The sequence below is a fragment of the Phocoena phocoena genome, chromosome 8, assembly GCF_963924675.1.
Source record: "Phocoena phocoena chromosome 8, mPhoPho1.1, whole genome shotgun sequence".
NCBI classification, from domain to species: Eukaryota; Metazoa; Chordata; class Mammalia; order Artiodactyla; family Phocoenidae; genus Phocoena; species Phocoena phocoena.
The window spans coordinates 66,720,337-66,746,568 of record NC_089226.1 but is presented as its reverse complement, the minus strand read 5'-3'; the positions used below and the strand labels follow the sequence as shown (position 1 = coordinate 66,746,568).

At 42.8% G+C, this 26,232-nt stretch overlaps 1 protein-coding gene across 1 annotated transcript in view; it reads right to left on the bottom strand.

The window, feature by feature from the left end:
- MICAL2 (microtubule associated monooxygenase, calponin and LIM domain containing 2) overlaps positions 1-26,232 on the bottom strand; it is a 219,913-nt gene that overhangs the window by 34,358 nt on the left and 159,323 nt on the right. The window contains exons 28-33 of the mRNA XM_065882898.1: positions 24,902-24,976; positions 20,108-20,238; positions 17,995-18,888; positions 17,554-17,937; positions 1,832-1,872; positions 671-782 (exon numbers count right to left, since the gene is read on the bottom strand). Coding sequence (XP_065738970.1) covers positions 671-782; positions 1,832-1,872; positions 17,554-17,937; positions 17,995-18,888; positions 20,108-20,238; positions 24,902-24,976 — 1,637 coding nt within the window. The remainder of the gene's footprint in view (positions 1-670; positions 783-1,831; positions 1,873-17,553; positions 17,938-17,994; positions 18,889-20,107; positions 20,239-24,901; positions 24,977-26,232) is intronic.

The window sequence follows — 26,232 nt, the reverse complement described above, 5'->3', positions numbered from 1 at the left end:
GCCCCAGAGGATAAAGAAAACAATGGTGGGATTTGGTCATGGGATGCGTGTCTCCGTGTATGTAACATACAGACACATTTAAAGACATACAATGACGTTTGTGTTTTTTAATCCATGGGTATGGGAGTTATTTAAAGGGTTCTCCAGAAATGAATGTTCATTAAGCAGAGAGAAGAACTGCCATTCCCCCGCCAGCACACGGCTAGTCAGTGGGGATCCTCAGAGCCTAGATGCAACTGCATGGTTCATTTCGTATTTCTGATTAGAATAAACATAACGTTTTCCATGCAATCTGCCTCTAGTGCTTCTTAAATGAAGCTGTGTTACCCCTAGGGAAATACACATCTGCTTGTTTTAATTTTTTCGATGGTTTGCTTGTTGGATCACCACTTTAAGACTGCAGTCACCAAATGGTTTCAAGTAAATACGTCTGTTTTATCCCCCTTCCCACTTTGACATCTCTGAGAAAGGCAAGTTCCTAAAAGTTAAAAAATATATATAAAAAGGTAATTCTTAGGGTGTTCCAGGTAAAAAGAGCGGTTGCTGTCAGATGCAATGAAACGTGATCCTCCTAACGAAACTGCTGCAGCTGGAGCCCACACTGGGTCTGAAATCTGGATGGTAAACGGCCCCCGCAAGCCAAGGCCCCCTTTGGTTTGCCAAGTGTTACCTTTGACCGCAAGGAAGGCTGAGGATCGAATTCTTCATCTGCAGAGGAGGTGGCGGTGGAAGAGGTGGAAGAGACAGTCCCTGTCACCTGTGCTCTGATGGGGACGTGCTTGGGACCTGAAATGGGAACAGAAGAATTCACTGAACTCCTAGCTTCTTCTCCTGCGTCATGACCCAAAGCCACCTCTCCTTCCTCCCTGCTACCCCATTCTCTCCCTCCCTGCCCTCCCCTCACTGCACCTGCCATGAGCGTGAGGCGGCAGCACCTAAGGGCAACTGATAATTTGGCCCTCTACGTTAATTACATTTCTGGATCCCTGCCAAGAGCTTTGCAGCTCTCTTTTCATGTGAAAAAAAAGGTATTATGCAGAAATCAATTAATTCCTTAAACACCATTTGTATGGTGTGTTGCTAGGAATGCATTCAGAGATGAAATCTATTAGTAAAATTCATGTCTGAAGTTAGCTGAGTTACCTAAATGCTTGTGTAAGGTTCGTTCTGCAGAGTAATTGAATGCAAAAAAGTCGGAGCCAGCTCTTAAACAAATCGCCCTTCTGCGGCTCACAGCATCTGGCACCCATTTTTACTACATGACATCTGCTCAGTGTAAAAGGGCTGGCGTCAGAATGTCTGGTCATAGAAAAAAAAAAAAATCCCAAATGTAATCAGAAGCAAAAGGACTCTAAGCCTAAGGTTTTATCACATAGTCTCATGCAACGTAAATATTTCATTAATTATGGCTAAACAAATGCCAATTTTATTTTCCCAACTTGCAGATATTATCACATCATCGAAGTGATGATTCAAATGCCAGGAAAGGCGGTTTAAGATAGGGAGGGCTCAACAATTCAGGGCCCACGGGAGAGCTGAAGTCGAGGGGAGATGCCAACCCCTGAACAAGAGGTAGATGGTTAGAGGCAGCAAAGTGCCTGTGTTCGCTCAGATCTCTTTGTGATCTGACTGGGGACCACGTGTGATAAAGTGTTCCAGGTGCCACGGGAGACTTTTGTTCTTCTCAGCAAGAACATCTGCCCCTACACATCAACCTGATGCAGAGTTAATGATTAATATCTGGATTAACGCACCCTGAACACTGGCTATCAGAACCAGCTAGGACTCCATGATAGGAGATTTACTAATCTTTACTCTGCCGCATCAGCTTCTATCTAAAGAGAAATATGTGTTGGGTGGGGAGGGAGGAGGAAAGGCAATTCCAAGCTGACTAGCATTCTCTCCAGCCTGCCTTTTCTTCCCCGTAATTTTCAACTATTCACCCCAGTGGGAGAGGCCAAGTTTTAAAAATTAAGGGTAATTTTAACCTCCAGGAACACATTTACATATGCTGTTATTCAAAGCAAAATAACGCAAAACATCTATATAATAACACAGCCGCTCTGGGGAGAGAGTTAACTGTTTTCCACTTTAATTTGCCAGATGCGAACGCTCAGGTGAAGAGAAAATCAGGAGCTGCCTAATAACGGTGGAGGCATTGTTAGTGGGAAGCTGAGACTGTTTCCCAGCCCCAGCCACTAAATCACCACTGAGCCCTTTAGTCACTGAGTATTCCCTTCTTAGTGTGTGAGCTTGAGGAACTAACTTCACCTCCTCAGTTTCTGGGGATCATGATGTCTAACTTGCAGAACTGTTGTAGAAGAGTAAACGTAATCAATATAAAGAGCCTAACACAGTGCCTGGTTCATTGCAGGTGCTTAAATAAATGTCGTCGTCATCATCAGCTGCCTCTCCCAGACGATGAAGCAGCAGCCATTGCTTCATCACCATCATTGATCCCAACGAACAATACTGCAATATTAGTAAACTGCCTAATCAACCGTCATTTTATGGAGGAAGTATAATAACCTAAATTTGAAACTTTTTCTATCAAAAATAAATTTAATATTTCCACTGAATTTTATTTTGAAATTGAGGAGAAAATGTTCCCAGATATAATGCATTTCTTAAACTTCTGGCAAAGTTACATAAAGTTAAATAGTTACCCCTGAATCTCTTCCCCTTTACTCTCTTCCATCATAGAACCATTCATTCTACTTTACTTTTCATTTGCAAGCTTAAAAAATTTGCAGCATTGTTCTACTCTGGCTACAATGGAGTGACTGATTCTGGGATTGATCTCCCACCACAAAGCACTAGAGGTCAGGATGAAATATATGAAGCAGCTGTTTCCAGACACTGGACAAGAGGCAGAACAGAACTGTGATAAAGGTGGGAACAGAGCTTACACGAGGTAAGCCCTACAATCACAGTAGCTTTCTGCCTACAGGCACTTTCCAGAACACAGTGCAGGTAGGAGGAACCTAAACAGAGCATAGCAGATTCATTGAGTTGAGAAGACAAAGGTCACCATTTGAGTGGGCTGAGGCAGTTGGAATATGTGGGGAAGAGTACTTGAGAGGAAGGAGCTATGTAGAAAACAGACTTCAGAAATAAGCATAAAAGTCAACTTGAGGGGCTTCCCTGGTGGCGCAGTGGTTGAGAGTCCACCTGCCGATGCAGGGGACACGGGTTCGTGCCCCGGTCCGGGAAGATCCCAGCGGCTGGGCCCGTGAGCCATGGCCGCTGAGCCTGCGCGTCTGGAGCCTGTGCTCCGCAGCGGGAGAGGCCACAGCAGTGAGAGGTCCGCGTACCGCAAAAAAAAAAAAGTCAACTTGAGTCTATTGCTTAATGATAAATTATAGATGCATAGAGAGAAATTGCACAAGGTTGGGCCGACAACTGCTGGAAAGTTATAGGGTAAATAATCTCTAAAGCTTTCACAAGACTAGAAAATGTTCAAGTTTTACCCAAATAGGGTAGAGCAAATGTTGGGGGCATTAGACTGGAGAGGACAGAAGGATCGCACTTGAGTAACAGGGATAAATTAGCTCTAGAGTAAAGGTCATTATAGACGTAACTGAATAAGCTTAAAAACCAGCCTTGTAAGAAACAAATTGATCTGCAAGTTACTCTACTGCCTGCCAAACATTCTTTAATGCCTATATAACACTCTTGAAATGAGCAAACAAAATCTAGACACTCTAAAATGTAATATTCACAAAATCTAGCAGCCAGTAAACAGTTACTAGATACACAGAAAAGCAGGACAATGAGTCTGATAATCAAGAGAAAAAGCAATCAATAAAAGCAGACTCAGAAATGATGAAATTAGCAGACAAAGATTTAAAAAGAGTTATTCTAAATGTGCTCAAGAATTGAAAAAGAAAACACGGACAGAATAAGGACAGAAACAAAAAATGTTTTTAAAAGAACCAAATGGAACCTATAAAGATGAAAACTACAAAATCTGAAATGAAAATTTCACTGGATCAGTTTAACAACAGACTAAATACTGCAGAGGAAAATATTCAGTGAAATTAAATAATAGCAATAAAATAAAAACTATCTAAAATGAAGCACAGAGAAAAAGAGACTGAAAAAAATGAATAGACCCTCAATGACCCGTGGGACAATATCAAGTGGTCTAAAATACATGTGACTGGAGTGCCAGGAGACAGAGGGAGAATGACAGGAACAGAAAACGTAGTTGACATAAGATTGCTGAAAATCATGCAAATTTAATGAAAATTGTAAATCCACAGCTTCAAGAAGCTCAAAAACCCACAAGCAGGGTAAACGCAAAGAAAATCATAGCAAGCCTCACAATAATGAAATTGCCAAAAACCAGAGATACAGATAAAATCTTAAAAGCAGACAGAGAAAAATGATTCATTTCATACAGAGAAACAAAGACAAGAATGTCCATGGACGTCTTGTTAGAACTTAAATATGCCAATAGACAATAGAACATCATTAAAATGCTGAAAGAACAAAAAAATCTGTCAACTTATGATTCTATGTCCAGTGAAACAACCCATTCAAAATGAAGCAAAAGGGGCTTCCCTGGTGGTCCAGTGGGTAAGACTCCACACTCCCAATGCAGGGGACCCAGGTTTGATCCCTGGTTGGGGAACTAGATCCCGCATGCACACCGCAACTAAGAGTTCGAAGGCCACAACTAAGAAATCTGCATGCCTCAATGAAGATCCCGTGTGCAGCAACTAAGACTCGGCACAGACAAAATAAATAAATAAAATAATAAATATTTTTAAAAAATTCTCCTTACCTGCCTTGTTTTTAAAAAAAAAAATGAAGCAAAAATAAAGGTTTTTGGTTTTTTTGTTTTATTGGTTTTTTTAGGAGAAAGAAGTTAGGATAATTTGTTGTTAGCTGACATGGATACAAAAAAGTCTTTAAAAGTTCTGTAGCAGAAGGAATACACCAGATGGAATGAAGAGGTTCAGAAATGATAAATATAAAATAATTTTTCTTTGTGGTTCTTAATTTCTTTAAAAGACAATTGACTGTTAAATGTAAGATAGTGTGAAATAATAAGAAATATACCTACAGATCTTCCTCAGCTTACAATGGGGTTACATCCCGATAAACCCATCCTAAGTTGAAAATATTGTAAGTTGAAAACTCATTTAATACACCTAACTTACTAAATGTTGTAACTTAGCCTAGCATGCCTGAATGTGCTCAGAACACTTACATTGCCTACAGTTGGAAAAAATCATCTAAAACAAAGCCTAATTATAACAAAGGGTAGACTAGCTTATGTATTGATAGATTATTGAATACTACACTGAAAGTGAAAAACAGAATGGTTGTTTGAGTACAGAATACAGGCTGTAAGTGTATCGGTTATTTACCAGCCAGGTCTCCTGGCTGACTGCGAGCTGTGGCTCTCTGGAGAGTATGTACCACATATTGCTTGCCTGGGAAAAGATCAAAATTCAAAATGTGAAGTATTGTTTCTAATGAATGCATATTGCTTTCGCATTACCATAAAGTCAAAAAATTTCAAATTGAACCAGTGTAAATCAGGGACTTTCTGTATTGGTCTCTGCCCCTGGCTTCTGCTAATATTTGATCTTTGACCCCAATTCCTGACAAAAAGGTCTTAAAACCCTTGGAATTTCCCAGGTGATAGGAGTTTCTTTTGTTCTAATGAGGTGGCTCTTGGTGGGCTTGTGGATGGGGACTGGTCACTAGAAAGACCAAGCCATGATTAGAAGCTTGGAACTATCATCCCTACCCCTCCATCCTCTGAAGAGGGGAGAGGGGCTGGAAAATGAGTTAATAATCGATCATACCTATGTGATGAAGCCTCCATAAAAATCCCTGAAGTACAGGGTTTAGAGAGCTCCCAGATTGGTGAACACATTCATGTGCTGGGAGGGTGCTGCACCCCAGCTCCATGTGCTTGGGACCCTTCCAGACTTCACCCTATGTATTTCTTCATCAGGCTATTCATCTGTATCCTTTATCATATCCGTTATAATAAACTAATAATTGTAAGTAAGTGTTTCCCTGAGTTCTACACCAATTATTGAACCCAAGGAAGGAACTGGGGGAACCTCTACTTATAACCAGTTGGTCAGAAGTACAGGTGACAACCTGTAAGGATACAGAAGATTTGAGCAAACACTACTAATATATTTGACCTAATCGACGGATATAAAACAACATCCTCAATAACTAGAGAATATAATTTTTTTTCAGAGCACATGGAACATTCACTAAATTGGTGATATGCCAAGCCATAAAGCAAGTATCAACAAATTTCAAAGAACTGAAGTCATACATAGTATGTCTTCTGACAACAGTGAGGTTAAGCTAGAAATCAATTAATAAAAAATATAAGTAGAACACTTCAAAATGATTAGAACTTAAGCAATACTTTCTAACAACCTACAGATCAAAGAAGAAATAAAAATAAATTTAAATTAACTGATGATAAAAAAATATGGTATAACAAAATGAATAGAATGCAGCTAAAGTGATGATTAGAGGGGAATTTAGAGCTTTAAATGTATACATTATGCAAAAGAGAAAAGTTGAGAATTGATGCTCTAAGATCTACTTCAAGAAACTAGAAAAAGAACCACCAAATGAACCTAAGGAAACCAAAAAGGAAGACAATACTCAAGATAAGAACAGATTATGAAAGACAATGAAGACAAAGCAGAAATAAAATAGAAAATTAACAGAGCAAAAATTTTCTTCTTTAAAAAGATGAATAAAATTGATAACCTCCACGAAGAATGAGAAAAAAGAGACAGAAAACACACCTACCAATACTGGGCATAAAAAGTCCTACAGTACTAAAGGAAGCTAGTAACCATAAACCATTTTATGACAATAAATTTGAAAATTTAGATTCAATGGACAAATTTATGGAAAAACATGACTTACAAAACTGACATAAGAAGAAATAGAAAATCCGAGTAGTTACATATCTAACAAAAGGAACCTTCATATACTGCTGGTGGGAATATAAATTGGTGCAGCCACAGTAGAAAACAGTGTGAAGGTTCCTCAAAAAATTAAGAATAGATCTACCATACGATCCAGTTATTCCACTTCTGGGTATTTATCCAAAGAGCACAAAACACTAATTTCAAAAGATATACACACTATGCTATGTTCATCATTATACTATGTTCATCACAGATATACACACTATGCTACGTTCATCACTATGCTACGTTCATAGAGATGTGGTATAGGAGAGAATACTACTCAGCCATAAAAAAAGATGACATTTTGCCATTTGTGACAACATGGATGGACCTTGAGGATTTTATGCTAAGTGAAATAAGATGGAGAAAGACAAATACATATGAGTTCACTTATATGTGGAATACAAAAATAAATTAATTAATGAACAAATCAAATCAAACCAAATAAAAACAAACATGGGGATACAGAGAACAGAGTAATGGTTATCAGAGGGAAGAGGGTACCAGAGGGAAAAACGGGTAAAGAGGGTCAACTGTATGGTGATGGATGGGAACTAAAACTCTGGCTGTGAGCACACAGTAGTGTATATAGGAGTCAAAATATAATGCTGCACATGTTAAGCACATAATGTTATAACCAATAAAAAGAGTACCTATAAAAATAATCTACAGCAAATAGAAAGATAAGCCTTCTGATATTGGGTTAAAAAGATAATGATCTATTTATTATCACTTCTATTTAGCACTGTATAGGCGGTCCCAGGCAGTACAAGAAAGTTAAATAAAACGTATACAAACTGTAAAGGAGGATGTCAAACCGTCTTTATTTTCAGACAACATGATTATCTGCGTAGAAAATCTCACAAAAAAGCTACTAGAATAATAAGTGATTTTAGCAAGGACAATAGAAAAAGTCAATTGCGTTTCTACGTATTAACAATGAACAACTGAAAATCAAAATTAAGAAAGCCACTTCATTTACAGTAGTAACACAACAAACTGTGAAATTCTTAAGGGATACATTTAACAAAATATGCGCAGGAACTACACACTGAAAACTAAGAAAACCTAAATAAATTAAGAGATATTCCATCTCCATGGACTGAAAGACTCAGTAGGTATCAATTGTTCCCAAATTATTTAGAGACTAAAAACAGTCCCAATCAAAATTCCAGCAGGCTTATTTGGTAGGAATTGACTAGCTAAATTTAAAATTTTTATGGAAACACAGAAGACCTAGAATAGCCAAAATAACTTTTAAGAACAAAATTTGAGGACTCCCACTACCTGTTTGCAAGACTTACTCTAAATCTCTAGTAATCAAGAGAGTATAAGGATAAACATACAGATCAATGGAACAGAGTAGAGAGCACAGAGGTAAACCCACACGTATATAGTCAACTGATTATCTGTAAAGATGACATTGTAACACAGTGGGGGAAGAAGAGACTTTTTAACAAGTGGTGCTTTAAAAATTGGATATCTATGGGCAAAAACTTTGACTTTTATTTACTATAAGAAATTAATTAGAATTGGATTATAGACTTAAGCCCAAAAGCTAAAAACTGTAAAACTTCGGAGAGAAAACATAGGAGAAAGCCTTAGTAACTTTGGGTTTAGAAAGATTTCTTAAATCTAATTCAAATTATTAAAAAAATTAATTAATTTGACTTCATCAAATTAAAAACTGCTGTTCTTTGGATGATGAAAATGAAAAGACAATCCACTAGCTGGGAGAAAATATTTGTAAACACATATCTGATAAAGGACTTATAACCAGTATTTTTATGAACTCTGACTAAATAGAGGGTTATAGTGTGTTCTCAGATCAGAAGACACAATATTCTAAAGCTATCAAATGTCTCTAAATTAATCAATTTTAAACTGTATCATTTATAACTGCACACACAAAAATTGAATACCAGGGAATATATGTAATGAAAATTGTGCAAGATCACTACAACTACAAAACACCGACAGAAATTGCAGAAGTCTTTAGGAATGTATCATGTCCAGGGATTTGAAGACTTACTATTATAAAGATGTTAATTTTCTCCAAATTTATCTCTGGAGTCAATGCAATACTAGTCATATGCCCAGAAAATATTTTTGTGGAAATTGATAAGTTGATTCTGTAAGTCATGTGGAAATGCAAAAGGCCAAGAATATCAAACAATCTTGAAGAACAAAGTGGAGACTTTACTTCAGACTATGAAGATTTATTATAAAACCACATAATGAAAACAGCGTGATTCAGGTGCGAGGACAGACAAACCAGTGGAAATGAATAGAAGGTTCAAAAATGAACCTGCCTCATTAATGACAAAAGTGTCACTGCAATGAAGTGGGGGAAAGAGATGGCTTTTTAAATAAATGCTGCTGAATCAACTGGATAACAACATGGAAAAAAAATAAACACTCAGCCTACCTCACAGAATATACAAAAATCTATCCTACGTTGGTCATAGACTTAATTATGAAAGATAAAATAATAAAGCTTCTATAACAGTGTTGTACAATAGAAATCCAACATGAGCCATGTATGTCATTTATAATTTTCTAGTAGCCACATTAAAAAATGTAAAAACAGACAGATGAAATTAGTCTTAATCATATGTTTAGCTCAAATTTCAAAAATATTATCATTTCAATGTGCAATCAAATATAAAAATATTAATGAGATCTTTTACATTATTTCATTCAAACTAAGTCTTCAGAATCTGGTGCATATTTTATACTTACAGCATATCTTGTTTCTTGGTTTTTTTTTTCATATATAGCTCCTTTATTTGTAGAAAAGATTTGTGGAAAACAAGGTAAATTTTATAAAAATTACATGCGCTCCCAAAATGAAACTCATCACTGGTGATAAATAAGTGACTGAAGTAATAACCAGTTTACCTGGGATGATTTGCTGGGATGCTAAAGGGGAGATATTACTTGGTACAGCCCACTATATGCACCAAAATAATAGTTACTGACCTTTGAAATTTATGGAAAGAACCATACAAATGGTTTTCAGATATAACTTTAATTTTTGGAAGTATTTGAATGGTTTTTTAAAATTTTTAAATATTTATTTATTTATTTTTGGCTGCGTTGGGTCTTTGTTGCTGTGCGCGGGCTTTCTCTAGTTGCAGTGAGCGGGGGCTACTCTTTGTTGCGGTGAGCAGGCTTCTCATTGCGGTGGCTTTTCTTGTTACGGACCACAGGCTGCAGAGCACAGGCTTAGTAGTTGTGGTGCATGGGCTTAGCTGCTTCGCAGCATGTGGGATCTTCCCAGACCAGGGCTCAACCCCGTGTCCCCTGCATTGGCAGGTGGATTCTTAACCACTGTGCCACCAGGGAAGCCCTTGAATGGTTTTAAACATGGGCTTGAATTTGTAAACATCTACAACTTTCCCCCACAAGGACTCCCAGCCCAAGAGTAAGCTGTGGCTTAACCAAACGGGAATGTCTGTGCTGTTGAAGGCCAGTGCTACTTTCCACGGAGGGGAACATCAACCCTTTTCTGGCTTGTTAGAACTTTCAAGGCCCTTATGTCTTTGATGCTGAGCATCTGGCCAGGGGCATTTTGTGAACCAGACAATGAGAGCTTCTTGGAATGAGTACATCTTGGTTTAGACAATACATTTTCAATAATTAAAGTGAAATGTAACCCTATCAAAAGAGAAAAGTTGAGTTGAATAGAAAAATATTTTATACAGCTTCAGTTTTAAAATTTAAATCCATTAACATAAATAAAACTAAAAATTCAATTCCTTACTCACACTAGCCCTATCTCAAGTGTGAAATAGTGGCTACCCTATTGGACAGTGCAATTCCAGAAGGTAACACACAACAGTATCTTTGTGACCTCAGGATAGGGAAGATCTCATAAACAGGATGCAAAAATCAACAACAATAAGGGAAAATATTGATAAATTTGGCTTTATTAAAATAAGTGCCTTTGTTTATCAGAAACACCTTTAGAGAGTGAAAAAGTTAGCAGAAGAGTGGGAGAAGATGTTTTATATATACATATATCTGACAAAGGACTTATATCCAGAATCTACACAGATTACAAACCAATAAGGAAAGGGCTGACTACATAATGAAAGTATGGACAAAAGACTTGAATAGAGATATCATACAAGAAAATATCTACATAAGCATGTGAACAGTAGTGCAACATCATTATCAGGTAAATGCCAATTAAAACCATAAGATACCACCACACGCCCATAAAAATGGTGACATCAACAAAACAAAACAAAACTGTAACTATGGAGTGTTCTCAAGGATGTAGGTCAAGGGGAGTTCTCAGTTCCTGCTGGAGGGTATATACATTGGCACAACCACTTTGGAAAACCATTTGACAGTACCTACTAAAGCAAACCAATCACGCCTAACCCCAGGACCTAGCAATTCACTCCCAGGTACGTACTGACAGAGATTCTCTCTTCGCCCATATCTAGCCAAGCTCACCTGAGCCCCCTCGACTAGACCTCAAACTTGGCCCGTAGCAACTAGGCTCTCAACACAAATAGTTTAGCCCACCCTCTTCTTCCTACACTGAAAGACTTAAACACTGGCAGTTTCTAACAGTTCAAGGCCACATCCCTAGGATGACCCCATCCCCCTTAAAGTACCTGCCTGAGAAAACTCAAGACTGACAAATGAATTTACTGCTTGTTTTAGCCAACACCTGTCTATAGGCTCCTGACCACACTTTCTTAGAGCCTTTACTAAAAAGGGCTTACAACTGTCAATGCTTCTTCTGTCCCTTTGAGATGTATATGTATCTCCTACCACTCAGGAGGACCAGAAAGCCAGTCCTTTCAAATGCAATCATCAGGAAGGAAAGGGCCTCAGTCTCCCAGTTTCTGGGGGAGGATAGAATCCTAACTTCAATCACTGCCAGCTAACAGACTCAGCTGACCTAACCAGCATTTACACTAACCGACCGTGTAGAACTTTTCACTTCCCTGACTCTACTGAGACCCCACTCACCCCTCTCCCTATTCCCTCATTCTCCCTGTCAAACACCCAGCCACCTCTGGCAAAATCGAAGCTGAGTTCAGTTCATACTGAACTCTCTTACTTACTGTAACAATAAATTACTAATTAAACTCTGTCCTACCACTTTAACTAGTATCTGGCTTTGTTTATCTTTGACAATACCCAACAGAAACACTGTATAAGGGTGCTGAAAGCAGCATTCTTCACAATAAAAACAACTGAAAACAACCTAAGTGCCCAGCATCAGAATGCACCAGTAAAGAGTGTCATATTCATACAAGCGAATAAAATGAGGTGGTGGAAAAGAGGAAACCACTGCTACGCATATGGACATGGATACATCCCCCTTAACGTTTAGTGAAAGAAGCCAGGCACAAAAGAGCACACACTTGTATTAGTTTTCTATTGTTGTGGGAGCAGTGAACACCATAGCAGCTTACAATAGCACCTACTGATTATCTCATAGTCATGTAGGTCAGAAGTGCAGGCCTGGCTCCACTGGGTCCTCTGCTCAGTGTCTCCCAAAGCTGCAGTCAAGGTGTCCACTGGGTTGGGGTCTCATTTGCAGCTAAGGGTTCTCTTCCAGCTCATTCAGATTGTTGGCAGAATTCAGTTCCTAGTGGTCGTAGGACACGGGGTCCGTTTTCTTGCTGGCTGTCAGCTGGTTGTAGCTCCTAGAGGCCTCCTGCTCATAAGTTCTCTCACTACATGACAGGTTACTCCTTCGAGGCCAGCAGGACCATGTTTTTCTCATGCTTTGAATTTCTGACTTCGGGAAGGGCCCAGTCCTTGTTAAGGGCTCACCCGATTACGTTAGGCCTACCCATTTCCCTTTTGATGAACTCAAACTCAATTGTCTTGGAACTTAATTACAATTGCAAAACCCCATACCCTAAGCACAGGAGTGAGATCCACCATATTCACATTCCACCATACTCAAGAGGATGAGTACGCAGGGGCAAGAACATGGGAGGCAGGCAGCATGGGGTCCTCTCAGAATTTTGCCTACCACAAGACTGAATGATTCAAATTTATAAAGTCAAAAAATTGCAAGAATAATCTAAGATGACAGAAGTCAGATGGTATGCACTTTTGTTGGGTGGCACATATATTTGGGAAGAAGCATGAGGGAGTCTTCTGAATGCTGGTAGTGTTCTATATCTTGATCTCCAAGGTGATTACACAAATGTGCACTTTGCAAAATTTCATCAGTTTTGTACTTAATATTTGTGCATGTATTTTATACTGCAATAAATATTTTACACAAAAATTTTAAAAGAGAGGTTCTCAGGGTGCTTTGTTTAATTACATAGAGGAGCAATAATCAGCATTAAAATTGTTGGTATAAAATTGGCACTGGTAAGTGCTTGAAGTCAGTTTATGCCCCCAAGTAAAAGACACTGAGAAGTTTATGTTTACCAGTAATTTACCTGGCAAGGTGTGTTGCAAAAATGAGAAAAATTAAATTTCAGCTGGCTCTTTATTCAAGTGATCGTAAATCTGAGGTATTTCCATTTGAATAAATTTTGAAAGTTTCTCACTCTCCGTTTCAATACTGTTTTCTCTCTCCATTGCATGGAAGTGTGCAGGAAGTTAAGTGTAAAGTGAGCTCTGTGTGTGTGTGTGTGTGTGTGTGTGTGTATTTGTGATTGGTAGGCTGGGCGAGGGCAGGGAAATACAAGGAAACTAATGGGCCTTATCTGATAGGGTAGGTAAAATTTTTACATTCTTAGGATACTGACTTAAGAACACCTCAGAAACACAAAGCTCTTCTATGTGATGGGTCCAGGCACTATTTTCAGAGCTGGTCAGCTTTAACCTAATTCCATTCTGCACTCCCATTCTGTTCCAAGCTAAGGAAGTCACACCACTTCCTAATGAATATAAATGAATGCAGCCCTCCGTGGAAAATAAATCAGGAAAACACATTTACCCCAACTTATTCTAATCAGCACATACAGAAGTCACATAAATAGGATGTAAGTAAATTAAGGCTAATCTCACTATGAATTTGATGCAAAAATCTTAAATAAAATATCAGCAAACAGAACAGAAAAGTATATTAAATAATAAGACACCATGACTGAGTGGTATTTATTTCAGCAATACAAGGATGGTTCAGTATCAGTGAATCCATTACATAATTCATACTATTAATTAAACTATGGAGCAAAAATCATGCAGTCATCTCAAATTGTGCTAACATTTAATAAAATTCAACATCCATTCAGGATTTAAAATACTTTTAATAAAACAGGACTAGATGGCTATTTTCTCAAAATATATCTGGGTCAACCCAGAAGCCAGCACCATGCTTAAATGGGAAAACATTTAATGAGATGCATTCTCATTAAAGTTCAGAATACAATATAGAAACCATTATCACTACCTTAATATTGTTCTAGAGATGGTGGAAACCAAAGAAACTAGGAAACAAAATAAGTTAGTGCTATACAACTTAAAAACAAGAGGTAAAATTATCATTATTTGTAGATGTTATGACTGTATATTTGGGGAGGACCTAGGAGAAGTCATTGAAAAACATTTACAAGCAAAGAGAATTTAGTAAAAATGGATGGGTCAAAAATTACTATACAGAAATCAATAAATTTCATATACACAATAGTAGGAGGATAAAATGGAAAACATCTTATTTATAACAGCAACAAAAACAAACATATCTAGTAATAAAATTAACAATAAATATGCAAGATCTGTATGATGTAAAGTTTAGAATATTCCAGAGGGTCACAAAAAAAGATATGGGCAAATGGAAAGGCAATTCATATCATAAGGTTGTAAATTCTCACGGAGTTAGTTTGTAAACTTAATCCCATAAAAGTACTCACAGGGTTTTGGGGGTACATAGGCAAGCTAATGCTCAGTCCATATAGAATATCAAAGAAGCAAGAAGAGCCAGGAAAGTTTTGAAAGAGAAGATCAATAATGAAATACTCTTCCTACCAGATGGGAAAATACAGAATTTTTTAAATATATAAAGGAAAATAATCAAAATAGTATGGAACTGATACATAACAGACAACTCAACAGAATATAATAGATGGTGTGGAAATCAGTCCAAGTACAGGAATCTGATATATGATAAAGATGTCATCTCACATAAGAGAAGAAAAGATGAATATTCACTAAATTATTTTAGGATGACCAAAGAGACATCTAAAAAAAGAAGGTTGGATCCATAGCTCACATTTTATACTAGGGTAATTTCTTGATATAAACATATAAATGTAAAAAAATAAGAAACTTTGTCCATAAACTTAGAAAAAGTTCTTTCTGAATTATATTGTACAAAGCCCAGAAGCCATAAAATGGAAAACTGCTACAACTATTACATAAAAGTAAACTTTTATGTGGCAAAAATCACCATAAACAAAGTTAAACACAAACAAGAAGCTGGAAAAAGTATTTGTAATTTATATCACAAGAGAAAAGCTAAGTTTCCCTTTTACAAGAGTCCCTACATATTATCAAGAAAAATACCAACAACCCAACAGAAAACTAGATAAAGACAGAAACAACAGTTCACAGAAAAGGAAATACAAATGACTCTTCAATGTATGAAGAGATGCTCAAGCTGTAATCAGGCTGGTAAAGATTTTTTTTTAAAGTTGGGTAGCGCACTGCAGTGTAGAAATAGCACTCTCATGCTTTGCTGCTGGGGAGGGTGAAGCAGCACCACTTTGATGGAGGACCGTTTGGCAATATCTATCAAAATTCTGAATTCACGTGTACTGTGCTCCAGCATTTCCACCTCTAGGAATTTATCTTAGAGGTAAATTCACACATATGCCAAATGGCCCAAGTTCTTCATTATTGTAGCACTGTTTGCAATAACAAAATTTTGAAATACTTAAGCTTTCCATCACAGGGGACTGACTGGCTACGTAAACTATGGTACATCTACACAATGGAATACCACGGAGCTATGAAATGAAGGAGAAAGTTCTTTATGTACTAACACAGAATGATCTCCAAAATAAAATTAGAAGTTCAAAAAAAGTATGTACAATATGCTAGCATGTTATTATTTGTTCAAAAAAGAAAGAATATGATATGTAAATTTTCTCATATATTCATAAATTTTGTCTGGAAGAATGCCCAAGAACCTGATAATAGTATCTGTCATCAGGGATAGGACCAGGACGGCTCAGGGACAGACAGGGACAGGGATGGGAGATAGGACTATTCATTTTGTGCCTTTTGTACCCTTTTATTTTGAGCCATGTGAATGTATTATCTATCAAAAAATGCACAGCATGATTAAACTTTATGATGTAATAAAAAGGGTGTAGTTATACACCAGCCTGTCCATGCTTATCCTGAATTGGCTAAAAATAAAGTCTCTTGTTAATCTGTATAGCTTTTTGAGTAAAGCACCAAAAGAGAGAAATAATTTTTTGCTTGAAAACTGAAATCCCAAAATAAAAGTTAAATTTTTTTAAAGTTTAAAGAAATAAAGAAAAAGTTCTCAACAATAGGGATGGTAGAATCAGTTTGTTTAAAGCAATCAAACAAAGAACAACAACAAAAAAGAAATTATGTAAGTGTTTACACTGGCTCTAAGGATGAGAGATTACGTTACTTTTTAAAAATATTTCCTTATTGTTGAATTATTCTGATCTGTTGATATATTAATTAATTTTATAATTTGAAAAATTATAATCAGATTTAAATATAAAAAAGCCTTAGGTCCCATTGGTAGTCAAATATACATAAATGTGTTTAAGCTAGTAATAAAAAAAATACAAGTTTAAAAGAGACACCATTTTCTTGACTAGTAAAATAGCAACACTGAAAAAATATGATACTGAATGCAGGTAACAGTATGGTGAAAAGGGTACTCTCATTAATGGTGAAATATAAACTGGTACCTTCCCCTCGTTTTAATTGAAATTTACAACACGCCGTTGTAAGAAATAACACAGAAAGAACCTATATAGTCTTTACCCGTACAATTCTCTTTTAAAAAACAATTTGTCAGTGTCAGTTAAGAATCTTAAAAAACTCACACTTTTCAACTAGTAATTCCATTTCTTAGAACCTATCCTAAAAAAATATAATTCAAAGGAGAGAAAAAGCTATATGCATAAAAATGTTCATTCAATACCATATATAAAATATAAATATATTCATATATATGTGTTAAACGATAAGAAAATAGTTCATTAAATAATAACATAAACACTAGACAGAATATTCTACAGCCACTATGTCACATTTATGTAGACTATGAGGTAACTGGCTTAATAGCTATGATATAATGTTGATTTAAAAGATAAAATTTTATGTATAATAGTGAAAAATATTCATATGGTCAATGAGTGGGAAAGTAGCGGAATTATGGTTGATTCTTTGCCTCTTCCAAAACCTTCTAGAACGTAATTTCAAATTTAATTTTTTCAGATTTTTTTCAAATTTTCTAAATTCAGGTTTTCCTACTTTTGTCAGAATTTAATTTGAGAAGCAAAAAGAGATGAAAGATGCCTGCTTGTTAACCCAATAACTAATTGCCTGGCATGAACGGTAGACTTTTGTTAGGAAAGAGCCACTTACTTGCATCTTTCTCTGGAGAAGGAGGAGGGACCCCCTGCCCCAGACAGGTGCCATTGACCAGCTTCTCTGGGGGCTGGGCATTGCCCATGGGCAGCACCTTCCCCTTGGGGCTGCTGAAGAGGTCTTGCAGGTCCTTTCTTGGTCTGGATTCTCGGAGGAAACTCTCAAAAGATTTGTCTTTGAGTCTGAGGGAGGAAAAAAGTGAGGTCTTTTTCTTGGGATCCCTGGAAGCATCTGGGACGGTCTCTTGCAAACTCACTTTCTCCAGGAGGGTGGGGACATCTTCGATCTTGCTGCAGTGTGGGGACACGAGTGTAGGAAATGTCTTGGATGACTGGTTGGGCAAACTGTGGGTGCGGAGGGCAGGGTCAGGAGGGCTCGGGGCTGAGGGCTGGGCAGCCCTGGCGGCTGGGGGGCCCAGGGAGAAGAAGGCTGAGGCCCTGCTCGCTATGTCTCTCTTGGGGGACCGTTGGTCCCAGTCTTTACTGGAGCTGCTTTTCCGAAGGCTGAATGAGCGAGTGCAAGCGTGGGGTGGGCTGGTGGGCAAAGTCTTTGACTCTGGCTTGGCCCAGGCCTTTCTCCCATTGTCGGAATTGGGGAGGAGCGGCTCCAGGGACCTCCGGATGGCGTTGGCTATGAGCCGCAGCGGGGACTTGGGCGGGGCCACGCTTTGCTCCCTGGGAGTCCGTTCAGCTGGGGTCCTCGTCTTCTCCTGAGCCTCTCTCTGGGCTGGTAAGATCTCTCTCACTGCCCGAGGGAGCAGCAAGGGGCGGACTGGTTTCAGCACACCTCCTCCTCGGCCATTCTCGGGGCTTTTCTGGGAAAGTCTCACCCTGGCTTCCAGGCGCAAGCTCTTAGGGTTGGAGTCATTCAAATCTAGCAACCTAGTCTTCTGCTCCCGAGTGAGAACCAGCTTCTTTAAGCCCGACTTTTTCTCCTCTGCCAGCTCTGACCTACCCTCCTCTCCCCTCCTGGGTCTGGTACTCCCTTCTCCAGGGTCCTCTCCAGCCCTGGGAGACAGCTGTTGGTCTGGCGAGCACCTGTCCTTCCCTCCAATGGGGTGTGGGCCTCTGTGGATGCTTCTGGTACCCACAGGAGGGGCCTCTGCTTCCTGACTCCCATCAGAAGCCATCTCTGCAGCGCCGGATGGCCTCAAGCTTTCGAGGCCGTCTCCACCAGGCCTCACCAGACAGTATTCTGTCTGCTCCAGCACCTGGCCATGAGGGATATGCAGGGGGATTTCCTTGGGTGGTCCTTGGGTTCTGGCTTGCCTCAGAAAGCTTGGGGTGGAAGGACTGAAATGACCTCTTGAGACCTGAGAAGGAGGGTTGCAAACTGTCACCTGGAAGGGATAGGCAAAAAGGAGCAGTGATTTTTAGAAGTTCCCAGCATTTATTTATATGAGGAATGCACATCTCAGTCTATAGCCCCCTCCCTTCCTCTCTCCAGATCTCGGATACCCAAAGTCAAAAAGAATTCTGCCTAGGATGATTTCAGAGGGCCACTCTTCCTTCTAAGTGGCTGCCTTGGCATGGGCTGGAATTGGCCCAGAGCCCCCATATCACTGACCAAAGTCTTTCCTGAGCCTTAGATTAGGTGGGTAGGAAGCCAGAAAGGAAAGCAAAGTCACTGACAAGCTCCTGGGCCAGTGAGGGGACGGCTGGCCTGGTCCCTGTGGGTGGCCAGGCACATAAGGAAGCTCAGCCATGGTCCCTACTAAAGGGCACATTCCACCCATAGGTATGTTCCTCCAACAACCAAGAAACCAAGGCTTCTTCTTTGGAGACCATTAAGGTAAGGATAGACAGCTACCCTTCTGGCTTGGAGCTGTGGTGGCAGGATAGCCTTTAGGATCTTCCAGTGACCCTTCAAAACCTGACTCATGCCTCTCACCACTGAGAAAGCAGCCATTTCTAGCACGCAGGAGCTTGGCCCTTGGCAAAGGGAGAATATAGAAGACTTGAGAAGGAGTGACTGTGCCCTGCCAAAAGCTCTGGTCATGGGAGTTTCACAAGAGTATGTACTTTTCTGTCTTGGATCTTCTACTTCCCAGAGCCTAGAACAAGGTCTGGCAGGTAATAGAGGCTTGATAAACCCATATTGAAGGAAAGAGTCCAACCATGACTGTCTCGGTGATGCCATTTTCTATTCAAGGGGGTGTTGCTTCCAAGGTCCTCAGCTGCTACCAAAGGTACCCTGCGTTCTGTGCCTGCCATCCTACAGCTGCCAGCTCCTCTACACCCTCTGTGAGGCCCTCAAGGGCAGAGCACAAGCCCTAGCATCTCTGCATCCCACAGTCCAGCTCAGATCCCATGCCCTATAAAGTCTGCTGAACGAGTGGGTGGCTGTGCCCTCCGTGGCTGAGAAGGAGCAGGGTGCACTTTCGTGGAAAGGACGAGTGAAGAGGTGTGGGGTGGACTCCTGACAGAGCATCCCTCTGGCCCTGGCTGTGCACTTGGGGTGACCCAAGGGTGCTGGGAATCCAGAGCTCAGTGTGGAAGTGGGAGGAGTACAGGCAGCTTGTCGTCCTCACACCTGTGCAGGGCCCTGAGGGCACTTACCTGAGGCGGGGAGAAACTATCCAGAGCATGCGGGACACCAGCTGAAGAAGAAGACGGCAGAGAAGGTGAAGGGGAAGGAGGAGCTTCCTTTGGAGGCGCCATAGGTCTTTTGTTGTTCATTGGTGTCATATCTACCAAGGACAGAACACGCTCTCCATTACAGACTTGTAGCTTCCTTATTTTATCAGGAAAAGAGGAGGTTTTCAGTGAAGCTCCTCTCTACAGAGTCAGAGGGAGGAAGATGCCAGGGACAGATTCAGAGGCCCCAGAGCCCACTGCTTGGGACTTGGAAGAACAGGAGTGTCAGGCTCCTGCGGGGGACGTAGGTCCCAGGACGAAAAGTCCAAGAACCACTGTGTCTCACACACACGTGAGAATGTCCCCGAGAGTTAGAACAGGGGTCTCCAGGGTGTTTCTGGGAAACGGACATCTACCTCTAAGGTTTGCCCTAGAGCCATCGTAGTGGGGAGCTGGGGCTGCATTAAATCACTTAGTCAATAAACCACCTGAGGCCTCTTCCCGTAAGATGCACGCTGGACCATTCGCCACGGGCACAGACAGGAAAGGCAGTCACTGCCAAGGAAACGGGCTCTTCCTCCCACATGTGTATCACGGGGCTCTCAGACGAGATGGTTAGTTTTGAGATTTTAAGAGAACACAAGGGAGGGAGGTTATAATGAGTATCAGATCATTTGAAGCATATGGAGTGGGGTTCGTGCCAAGCTCCTGTTGGTCAGGGAACAAATGAGAGCCAGTGCATGTGCTGTCCTTCTCGACGGGAGAAAGGGGTGTGGCCAGGGCCAAGGAGGAGCCTCATCGTGAACTGTGGGAGCTGAACCCAACTAGTCTAGTTACAGCAGAATTCCGACAGAGGTCGCCCATAAGATCCATCTCATTCCCTCTCTCATGAGTGCACACACACATGTGCGCACACAGACCACCCCCCCAGTAACCTTAATCTAAACTCTCGAGCATTTTGTTTCCCTCTTGGACCGTTTCAATAATAGGTCCTCGAAGGGATTCAGGAGACGCCATCCTCACTTCCGGATTTGCACACTCAATGTCTGACCCTTCAGCCCAGCCAGCTCTCCTGTTAGCCTTCCTGGCACATAAAGGCTGTTCCGCAGAGACTTCCAGGACCACTGTCTCTAACGACCCACTCCTGTCAGACTTCCTGCTTCGGGCTGCTCAGCTGACCCACTTCCCTTTCCCTCCAAGGTGTCCAGCCTTCAGATTTCAGCTTGTTTCTAAACACAATCCCCTGGCCTCAGTTTCCCCAAAGCTTTGGCTGAGAGGTTCCTCCTCTGGGACCCACCCAGGCCAGGCTAAACCCAGGCCTCACTCCAAGAGGAGTTCCTTCCAGACCCGTGTGCACAGCGGAGCCACACAGGGGGTTGTCAGTACTCCGTCCTGCTTTCCTCTTACAAATGCAAGCACGTTAGAGCTTGCGTCCCAGGCCCGGCCTCTGAAAAGCTGGCCACACACACCTTCGGCAAGCTCCCCAAGGGAAGCGCTCCAGGGGAAAAGGTAACTTGGGGGAACAGATCTGAGGGCGGCAAGAAGGAGCTGCTGGGGACAAAGGCCACTGGCTGCCAGGAGCTGACACTGGGTGGGGGGGTGGGGGCGGCTGGCCGGCCTGTCACCCGAACCCCCTTCTCAGCCCCCGATTAGATGGTTCGAGCCTAAAAAGGCAAAAGTTGTGAGCCAGTTGTTGCCTTGCTTCCTGTCCTCGGCTTGCCAAATTCCTGCTGAATTCCTTCTCCGCCTTTTCCTGGCCCCCTCATTCTCCTCTCTCTGCCACCTCCTGAATCAAACTCCTGAACTTGTCCCAAAGTCCCCTCAGCTCCACTGACTGCCTTTTCGTTCCCCCGAGGAGCGATCCGGGAACCCTGCGACACAGAGCCAGGACACCTTGGGAGCCAAGCTGATAGGAAAGCCTTGGGGTTCTCAAGGTCATGACCTGGGAGCTGCCCCCCTCTCCTGTGTCTAATCCCCAACCCCACCCAGCAAGTGGGATCTCTCTCCACACGTGAGCCTCAAGACTGTCTTCAGGATAGAAATTGGGGGCAGGGGGCTTGAGGAGGTGGGGGAAGCAAAACACCTGCCATTCAAGCCACTGCCTGGGAGGTGGGCAGTGCCTAGGAACGGAAGGGGAGGCCGGAGCCCAGCTGACAGGTGATGGGAAATCTCACCCACCTGAGGCCTTTGGCTTCCCTCAGAGGATGGTAAAGAGGAGCCTGGGACCCCACCCCTGTCACACCCACACCAGCCACCTGACACAGTGAGTTACATAACCCCTCAGTTTCATCTGAAAAATGGGAACCCTGGTGCTGTTTCATGGGGAAGCTAAAGAAATAAAATGGGATAAAAAGAGGGGCTCAGTGCAAAGCACAAAGTAAACGCTACATGCCAGCTAAGTATTAATTCCATCCCCTTCCCTTCCTCCCATGCACATGAGTGGTGTCCAATAAAGGCACTGCTAAGCGGCTGACCTGTTCCGGGGGGTAGGAGGTGCTGCACATCCATCCTGGCCAGGATTCCTCTAACTCACGGCCCACAGGCTTGGTTCTCATTGACCAACTCAGGTCCTTCTCGCCCTTTCTTGTTTTGCTTGAAAACTCAGCATGGTCCAGCCAGGTCTGCCCTGCCCTCTGCAGGAGCCTCAGTCCTGGGTGCCACTGGCCCTTCCAGTCCCATTGTGCAAAGGGGGTCGATGAACAGATCAGGGTCTGGATTACAGCTCCTCCCATATCCCTCCTGGGTCAGCTGCCTCTTCTCTGGGCCCTCTGGCAATGGAGGCCTTTCCCTTGATCCTAGAGGTCATTCTGGTGAGTATGGTCAGCTGGGTGAGGGCAATAAGGGCAGGCACGCAGCCCCCTCCATCCTCTTGCCTGGGGCTGGGGCCAGAGCCAGCCTTAACAGGGCAGTGAAGGAATAGAGGAGATGGTGTGCCCCAAGCTCTGCTCCCTCCCACAGGACCAGCCTTGCCCAATGGGTTTCCTTTTGGGCAAAATGAAGATGGCTCTGAGGGTTTTCACAAAGACTGGGATTCCAGGGTGCAGCTCCCCAGAACTTGGAGCTTAGGCAATACTCAAATCCTCCCAAAGTCTTGGAACACCCTCTAGGGGCTGCAGCCTGCTCAGGCCTAACCCACGTTCTCTATTTGTTCCTGCACTGAGTTCAACTCAGTTCAGCCAGCTTGGTCCCTGGTTCTTTAGTTTGTTCATTCGTTTGTTCGTTCATTCATCCACTTATTCATTCGTTCTGCAAGCAAGGACTGGGTGCCCCTTCTGCACCAGGCTTATGCCAGGCACTAAGCCCATAGAAATGATTTAAACTCAAGGCCTGCCCTCATACCAGCTTTTGCATGCACTTGAGAACCCACGCCTGATACTCCTGGGATAACTGAAGACACAGCTGAGAAACCACGCCGCTGGTTAGCAGTCCCCTCTCTCCTGTGCCTCCTCCAGCACCCACACCCTGCTGTGAGGGTCCCCCGCCAGACTCCCTGCTCTCACTCCAGATCAGGAACTTCTTGAGGGCGGGGCTGGGCCCCTTGCACTGGTGGCACTCAGTGAAGTCGGCTGGAAGCACTGGATGGAATCTGCACCCAAATGGACCCATCCATAGAAGCAGAATTCCCATGACTGGGGAGGGGCTGAGGTGCGGAGTAAATGAGACACGTGGGAAAGGCCTGCCCCAGGCCTTCAGTAAACGGTGATTCCCTCCTTCCCCTCGCCTTCGCTGCCTGGGATCACACAATGGTTCAAGAGTCATTTTACGTTGTCCCCAGGTGAAGTGGCCGACTCAGGTGTGCCCTGGTCCTGTTCCAGAAGTGCCCATTGTCCCAGCCTGGCCCGAGTGAAAAGGGCCGCAGGTCTACGGGTTGCAGAGAATGACTCACTGGCCAGGAGTCAGCGTTGACTCAGCAGGCAGGAGTCAACTAAATTAGCACGCTATTCCATCTCCAGTGTTTCTTTTAAGAAGCCTTCATCTAACCCCAGGTTTTCCTTGGGTCTACCCCTCCTACAGCAAGGTCCGGAGAGGGAGCATGGGGGCAGGAGGAGGTGGAAGGCAGCGATGGATTTGGGATCAGATGAAGAGACCCTGCCCCCTCTCAGGACTGGAGAGATGGAATCTCTGCTCTGTAACTGGGGCAGCGCCAGGAACACGCTGGCCCTGGGACGCTGCGCAACCGGGCACGCGGTCACTGCGCCCCCTAGTGGGAGTCCACTGCCTTGGCACCCGCCGCGGGCCCTGGTCCTCACCCACCTGCTCTTCCCTGGGATGCGGGACCATAACCTGCTCAGAAAAAGGAACAGCGCGGTGTGTATTTGTGCGTTTGTGTAGGTGCGTGTGTGCGGTGTGTGTGTGTCTTCGGATTCCTTCACCGCTTTGCCCACTGCTGCACGAAGTCAAGCTGATGCCCCCAGCCCAACTCCAGTGTACTGAATCAAAATGTATAGAGCACTCAGGTCTCAGTTTCCTCATCTGCGTTTCAAGAAGATTGGAGCTGATGGCTGCTAAGGTCCCTAGCAAGTGCAATTGTAGAGTTCTAAGGCCCTGTGACTCCAGAGTGGGGAGCTGGGGAGGCAGAAGAAAAAGTAGCAAATCCCTTGGAAGGTGCTTCCTCTAGTGAGCAGTGGAAATAGTCCAACAGTACATTTCTTTCCTTGCCCCTCACATCCAGGAGGCCAGTTCAGAGAGGACATGTGAGGATTGAGAACAGCTGCCCCTGGGAATTAATCAGACAGCTCCTGCCCCCTCCCACCCCCCAGGGAGCTCATGACTCACTCGACTGGAATTTTCTTCTCCCGCTCTGGTATTTGCTGGGAGTTGGAAACTGGAAGCTGTTGGCCCTCTGCAGAACTGTGGTGGGAAAAAGAAAGAGGGAGAGAAGATGGGGAGGGAGGAAGAGTCTGTTAAACGGGTAGGATAAACAGGGAGTTTTTTCTTATGGCCCAGTTACCAAAAGTTAGTAGACTAATGGTCATAGTTGACTGAGCCCCTTCCTTTCCTCAGACCGAACCTCCCTGTCCCTATGACACACACTTCCAACTTTTCATTCATTCACTCATCAAATTGTTTTGAGACCCTGCTATGGGCCAGGTACTGCCCTCTTTCAGAAAATATCTCAAATTATGAGCCATCATTCGAACTCACCCATTGTTAATAAGCATGTGTGCATACATGTTTATATGCATACATGTATATACATATGTCCGTATATACACAAGCATATATGACACGTTCGTTTTAAGCAGAGCAGCTCTTTGGAGCTGAAGTCTCACATCAATGCGCCAAATGTGTCATAGATGAACCAGAGCTGCTCTCATTGAAGCCTGGAAGCTGCAGAAAGCTCCACCCTCTCTCTACCTTACCCCCAGAGCCCCCAAAACCCTTTGGGAACAAGTTTTAACTGAACTCCTGGACACTCCATGGCCACAACCCCTCCTCTTGGCCTGCTTCCGATGGAAACACATTTGCAGGATGCCGTGGGCTGCGTTATGAAGACCCTTTGCCCAGCTGGGCCTTGAGAATCAGCTGAGCAAAATTAACATCACAGGCAGAAGAAATGGGTCTTAGCCATTTGGGACCTACGAGTGGGATGTTAAATGTACCCCGTTCCCACACTGGGCCCTCAGATTTGGCCTCAGGCTCCAGGTCTCCGTGGTGGTTCCATCACGGCCGGAGAGAAAGACGGGGTACACCTGAATGGCTCCCACACGTGGGACCAGGAGGTGTGGAAGGAAAGGAAGCCCGCAGGACTGATGTGGGCGTGGAGAGTGGGTGGGGAAGCTTTGAACACAGCTGGCCCTGCCCACCCTCTGTCTGCAGGAAGTCCTAGATTCCACTCCCTGCCAGGGCTCAGAGCTGCTGTCAGCTCTTACCAGCCAGGCTGTGGAGCACAGGCGTCCACCCGACCTGGGGGCTTCCTTTCCTCAGCAGGAGGTCTTTCAGCTCCTGAGCTCCTTGGCTCCCTTCCCTTATCAATTTGGAGAGCTTTGCTCCTTGTGTGTCTGGTCTGGCGGTTCCCCATCCCACAGGTCTGCTGTCATAATCAAGCTCACGGGTTTGACGGGGAGGAGCCTATGTAGATAGGTGAGGGCGCCATCTCCCTGCCT